The following is a 5,879-nucleotide window of genomic DNA, read 5'->3' as shown; positions in this document are numbered from 1 at the left end:
CTTAACCGCCTCTAAATAGCTCCCGCCCCCACCCCACCTTGCACCCACCCTTCCCTATGAAGGCCGTGATCTGGCTGGTGGTCGCCACTGCCGTCCTCGTCAGCGGAGCCCAGGCCCAGGCGGAGTACGCCCCTCCCTCCCTTCCTTCCCCCCTCTCACCCCCCTCACCCCCCCCCTCACTCCCCTCACCCCCCTCCCCCTCCCCTCCCCCCCCTGCTCAGCTGCAATGTCAAGACCTGCGAACCTTGTATCGAAGTCAACGGGTGCCAGTGGTGCGGGACGTACTCGCATGGCAGCTGCATGGCATGGGGCCTCGGCGGGTGCCCCAAGAACGACGACAGAATCACAAGAATGGGCGACTCGTGCCCGGCACGGCCCGAGGAGGTTCTCCTCCCGGTCCTCGGCATCTACTTTGCGCTGACTGTGGTGGCCATTGGCCAGCACCTGGCGGAAATGCGCTGGGATCGTATCCCGTACAACGCCTGGTCCGATCTCGACGACTACTCGCATCTGCGGGCCAAGGACAAGCTGCTCGTTGCCCAGTTTGCCGACGAGACTGTGTTGTATGCAGACTACCAGCGCAAGCTCGGCAGGCACAAGTCGTTCCTCCTCCTGCTTGCCCTCCTCTCGGGTGCCGTCCTCTACGCCATCTTCTATCAGGAGCGCATGGGCTCGTCGGCTTGGGTGACCACCCTCGGCTTTGCTAGCGCCACCGTCATCCTCCTCGTGCTGAAGGCGGCGGCCAAGACGAACCTGTACATTCTGACTGGCGAGCAAGCGGTAATTGTTAGCCCCAAGTATGCTTCGGCCTTTGGACACAGCATCAAGTTCTTCCTCCCGCACCAGATGCACGAGATCCTGCTCCGTCGCCGCGGCCGCGGCGTCGGCTCGGTCTGGTTCTCGACTGAGGAGATGCACTCGACGGCGTATGATGAGGTGGGTGTCCGTGCCCGCACCTCTTCGGCTGAAGACCGCGACGACATCCACCTCGGCTTCAATGACATCCTCCGCGCCGAGGAGGTGTGGGAGCTCGTCGCCCAGTGGCGCGCCCGCTCGCTCGGCTCGTCACCGCCGTCGGACATTGTTGAGGCGCCCGTGTCGCGCACCACCCTTGCTGACAAGATCCAGAAGGCCGTCATCTTTGTCGTTCTTGCCGTTTTTTGCGCTCTCTTTGCCATTGTCTCACTCCAGTCGGACGATAACGGCGCCCGCATGTGGTACGTCTGGGTTTCTATCCCCTACGGCCTCATCTGGGGCACATGCGGCCTCCTCTACCTATACGACCGCTATCGCGAGTACAAACGGTCTGCCGGCGGTTTTGTCCGTCTCAACCAGATGTCTGGCGCCGGCGCCGACTTTGCCTTTGCCGCCGGCGCTGCATCTTCGTCGGGCTCCGAAGTCGAGCTCATCGCCGCAGGCGTCGGGCCCAACTCTCCGGCTCTTGCCCGCTCCGATGATTCATCAGAATCGGTCGACCTCCTCGCGTAGTTGCCTCTTGCCGCGCACGTTGAACCCTGTCCGCCATCGTTGGTCACGCTTCCTCAATCGAGCTCTCCCATGCCCGAGTCCTCTCCTCCCGCGTCCGTTGTTTTTTCCCGCCCGGCCACCCACATGTCCTCTCCTCCCTTCCCCTCCCTCTATCTCCGCACTGTACCTTCTACTCTCATCGCTCACCACCTGATGGTGCTTCCCAGCTCGACAGGCCTCTGCCCACCATCCCCTCGTTGCCTGCACGTGCCGAGGCGGTGAAAAGGCGTTTGTCGGCCGATTCGCCGGAACGGCCAACACGCACCATTTCGGCCAAAGAGCGAGTTGCTCGTTGTGAGGGGGAGGGGAGGGAGGGGTTTGCACTTGCGAAGGGGAGGGGGAGGAGGGAGTGTGGGGTGTACCACTTGTCCCAGCTTGGTCTGTGGAACACCTTTGTGGTCTACCCAGACAGAGTGTATTGCTGGTGGTTGATTGCAGCATGGACTCGGTATGTGGATGTGGCCCCCATTGTGGGTGGTGGTGCGGGGGTGGCTCAGTCGGTTTGTGGCGGGGGCAGGCACAGGAAGGGAGCGGCGGGAGAGAGAGGGGGGGGGGGGGGAGCAGGGGGCACAGTAGGGGCATACCGACCCGACTCACACACAGGAGGCTGGTGGACGGGGTGGATGACTATGGCTGGGGCATGATAGCGGCTGGTGATCAAGTCGGGATGGCTGGCCAAGACAGGCGGCTCGTCGACCAAGTTTCAGAAGCGATTCTTTCAGCTCACGCGCGATGCGCTGTACTACTTTAAGACGGAGAATGCCACCAAGCAGGCCGGGCATATTCTGATCAATGACATCAAGAACATTTTGACCGACAAGGACCATGACGGCGATGACTCGTATGTGTTCAAGATCAGGACGCCTGAGCGCATCTTTACCATCCAGGCCGAGCGGGAGTTGCAACGGGCCTCGTGGGTGGCCGCCCTGCTCAAGCTCATGCCCGAGGGCACGCAGGAAAAGTGGGCACAGCAGTTCCAGATTGTGCAATCTGGATGGCTGGAGAAGGAGGGGGGATCGAACAAGTCGCTCAAGCGGCGGTGGTGCACGCTCTCGGCCGATGCGCTGTCGTACTACAAGGCGCAGGATGACGAGGAGCCTGCGGGCGAGGTGCTTATCGACGACGTGCAAGCTGTGTGCATCACCGACCGGCCGAGCGCGCCGATTGGCGCGTTTGAGGTGCGGGCGACGGGGCGGGTGTACTTTTTCGTGGCGGAGAACATGCGGCTCCGCGACGCGTGGCTGGAGCAGCTCTCGAGCTTGCTGCCTGCGGCGAGGGAGAAGATCTTTGGGGTGGCGCTGGAGGATGCGGTGGCGCGGAGGCCGTCATCGGATGGCTCGCTGCCTGCCGTGGTCGAAGACTGCCTCAAGACCTTTACCGATGCGCAGATTGCCACCGAGGGCTTCCTGCGACTCTCGGGCTCGGCGGTGGACATCAAGCGGTTCAAGCAGGGATATGACACCGGCGAGGCCGTTGTCCTTCCAGTCAACGACGCCGACACGGTGGCCGGCCTGCTCAAACTTTACGTGCGCGAGCTCCCGGAACCGCCGGTCCCGTACGAGCTGTATCCGTTCTACCGGTCACTGGCCGATGCGTACGACACCAAGTTTATTGTCGAGTTTGCGCGGGCGCTCATCCGCGACGTGCCGGCGTACTCGCAATGCCTTCTGCGGGCGCTCTTCCCCTTTATGAAGCGGGTGACCTCGTTTGAGAGCCAGTCCAAGATGTCTGCGTCCAACGTGGCCATTGTCTTTGCGCCGAACCTGGTCCGCGGGGAAGATGAGTCGCCGATGGAGGCGCTTGCGCACTCGCAGGCGGTGACCGAGGCGACGGCGGCACTCATTCCGCTCGCCGACCGCATTTTCAAGCGCTCCAAGCGCCCGGCGCTCGCCATCGGCAAGGCCATCTATGACTTTGAGGCGAGGTCCGAGACCGAGGTCTCGGTCTCGGCCAGCTCCGGCCGTTACTTTCTGGTCACAAAGTACGACTGTGGCGCTCCGGGATGGCGCGAGGTCATGTTCGAGTCCAAGACTGGCTTTGTGCCCGAGACCCACATCGAAATCGTCCACGAGTTTGACTACGCCTCGGAAGTACTCGCCAAGCAGAGCAAGTCGAGTGGCGACAGCGGGAGCGACGCCGATTCCGCGCCCAAGACCGAGGAGCCTGCTGAGGAGGTGGCGGCTGTTTCAGCGGCCGCAGCCAGCAACGCAGCTGCTGTCGGCGTGGCTGCTGCAGCAGCTGCAGCAGCAGCAGCCGTCGCCGCGCCTAGCTCGGGCTCGAGTTCGGACAAGTCTGCGCCCAACTCGCGGGCGACGTCGCCAGAGCCGAGCGGGGGCCCGCGCCCGAGCCCGCGCCCGCGCCCGCGCCCGCCGCCGCGCCCGGCATCACCAGGCATTGTAGCCAAGCCGCCGCCGCCCAAGCCCGAACCCCAGGCTGGCACGGCGATGCCGCCCAAGCCGATGGCACCGCGGCCAGCGCCGGCGGCCAAGCCCAAGCCTTCAGCCAAGCCCAAGCCGGCAACCAAGCCGCGGCCAGGCGGTGGCGCGCCGCGTCCGGGCGGGCGTCCGCCCAAGCCACGAGCAGTGTCTGCATCAAGGGCGGCTGGGGCCGAGCGCGAACTGCCAGCGTCGCAAGCTGAAGTCGCGGCGCTCAAGTCGCAGGTAGCGTCGCTCGAGGCGACGGTGGCGGCGCTGCTGCGGCGGGTGGCTGCACTCGAGGCCGATGCGTGAGCTGAGTGCAGATCAGGCGTGCCAGATAAAACCATTCGAAGCAAAGAGGGGTACTACTGCGGCCGCCCGACGTCGTGGAGGCTGTGGCCCCAAGCCGCAAGCCCCGTCGCCGTCTCAAGCGCATCAACCTCGTCTGTGCTCGTCTGCATTCTGGTCGGCGTCGTGGCCCACAAGCGCAGCGCGCGCCGCATCGCGCAGCTGAGAGTGAGCTTTCTACATTGCGTCGAGTTCACTGCGGCATCCGACAATGGTGTCCAGCGTTCCGTGCGTTTAGTTACGAGATTACTGCGGGAAGGCCTCGAGGAGGTCGCCAAAGTCGAACGGGTTGTTGGACGACTGCTTGGCGGTGCCCTGCTTGTCGAGCGGACCGGTTGGCTTGGACGAAGAGGTGACCGGGACTAGCGGGGCGGCAAGGGCCGGGGCCGCGGCGGCGGCCGGGGGTGGCCCAGCAGCCAGTTGCCCAGCCGGAGCGGCCCAGATCGGAGGCGCGCCGCCAAAGACGCCCGGCGCCGGAGCAGGCTTGGACGTCTGCTGCAGGAGCTCATTGATCTGGCTCTGCTTTCGCGCGTACGCCTGCCCACCCATGTCGAGGAGCGGGGCGCCTGTGGCGGGAGCAGAAGTCGGGGTCGGGGTCGGGGTCGACGCGCCGGACGAGTGCTGCTGGGCGAGGAGCTTCTCGAACGGGACTGAGCCGAAGGGATCAAAAGCGGTAGCGGCCGCCGCGGACGGTGCGGCGGCGGCGGCGGTCTTGCCGGGCGTGCCAAGCGGGTCGAGGTGGGCCGCCGACTCGTCGTTGCCGAGCGAGATGAGCGGCGCCGACTTGGGCGCGGCCGACTGCGGGGCAGGCGCCGACGAGCCGCCAACGACCAGGTCGTGCGGCATCGAGTCTGCGAGGAGCTCCGAGACGTCACGGACCTCGGCCTCAGCGTGGTCAAAGTTGCCTGCGTTGACATACTCCTCGAGGGCGGAGAGAAGGCCTGTCGACGCCGGCTTGAGCGACGGCATGTTGAGGTCGAGGCCCGGAATCTTGTTTGCCTTGCGCATGAGGTCACGAATGAGGTCCGACTCGAGCACGTACTCTTGGTAGAGGGTGATGGAGCGGAGGGCGTCGTCTTGCTTCATGTCAAAAAAGGCGTCGATGATGATGAGGATGGCATCGTTGACGAGGTGGAAGAGCTTGAAGGCGTCCTTGATGAGGAGGGTAAAAGCAAAGACGGTGGCGCCGTTGTCGAGCATGCGCGCGTCTGGGTCACAGGTGAAGAGCATGTTGAGCTGGCGCTGGAGCCGCGGCACGACCTTGAGCAGCCTGCGGACCTTCATGCCCTTGATGATGGAAGTCCCAGTCTGGCGATCTCCCGGAAGCGGCGGCTTCTCCAACTGGCACTTGAGCGCCGAGTATGCCGCCAGCTTTTCCACCAGGTAGTTTGCGTAGTTCTGTACAAAGGTCGACTGGCCCATGGCCCGCACGTCCGACCGATCGATGAACGAGCCGAGGACTGAGAAGACCTCTGGATGCGGTGCGACCTTGTCGATGGCGAGGTCGTCACCTTCGCGGAAGAGCCGATGAAACACGGTGATTGCCTTGAGCACGACCTGTGTGGGAGGAGGAGGAGGAGGAGGAGG

General features: G+C 64.4%; 3 protein-coding genes across 3 annotated transcripts in view; 2 read left to right on the top strand and 1 right to left on the bottom strand.

The window, feature by feature from the left end:
• Window positions 1-56: 56 nt before the first annotated feature.
• On the top strand, window positions 57-1,711 carry AMSG_07344 (uncharacterized protein; the record flags this gene model as incomplete). The annotated part of the gene is made up of 2 exons (XM_013900796.1): window positions 57-124; window positions 222-1,711. The coding sequence occupies 2 exons, from the start codon at window positions 57-59 to the stop codon at window positions 1,486-1,488; spliced, it is 1,335 nt and encodes a 444-aa protein (XP_013756250.1). The 3' UTR covers window positions 1,489-1,711.
• Window positions 1,712-1,872: 161 nt separating this feature from the next.
• Window positions 1,873-4,301, top strand: AMSG_07343 (rho GTPase-activating protein 22). The gene is made up of 2 exons (XM_013900795.1): window positions 1,873-1,975; window positions 2,175-4,301. Exons 1-2 carry the CDS (start codon window positions 1,967-1,969, stop codon window positions 4,254-4,256), a joined length of 2,091 nt encoding a protein of 696 aa, XP_013756249.1. The 5' UTR covers window positions 1,873-1,966; the 3' UTR covers window positions 4,257-4,301.
• Window positions 4,302-4,510: 209 nt separating this feature from the next.
• The window catches only part of AMSG_07342 (uncharacterized protein), a gene marked incomplete at its 5' end in the record, with an annotated part of 1,861 nt that continues 492 nt past the window's right edge, over window positions 4,511-5,879 (bottom strand). The window contains one exon of the mRNA XM_013900794.1: window positions 4,511-5,849. Within this exon, the coding sequence (XP_013756248.1) occupies window positions 4,539-5,849 (1,311 nt within the window). The 3' untranslated portion in view covers window positions 4,511-4,538. The remainder of the gene's footprint in view (window positions 5,850-5,879) is intronic.

Source organism: Thecamonas trahens (assembly GCF_000142905.1).
Source record: "Thecamonas trahens ATCC 50062 unplaced genomic scaffold supercont1.34, whole genome shotgun sequence".
NCBI classification, from domain to species: Eukaryota; order Apusomonadida; family Apusomonadidae; genus Thecamonas; species Thecamonas trahens.
Note: the sequence above shows the minus strand (reverse complement) of the source record. Positions and strands in the feature narration are given on the sequence as shown.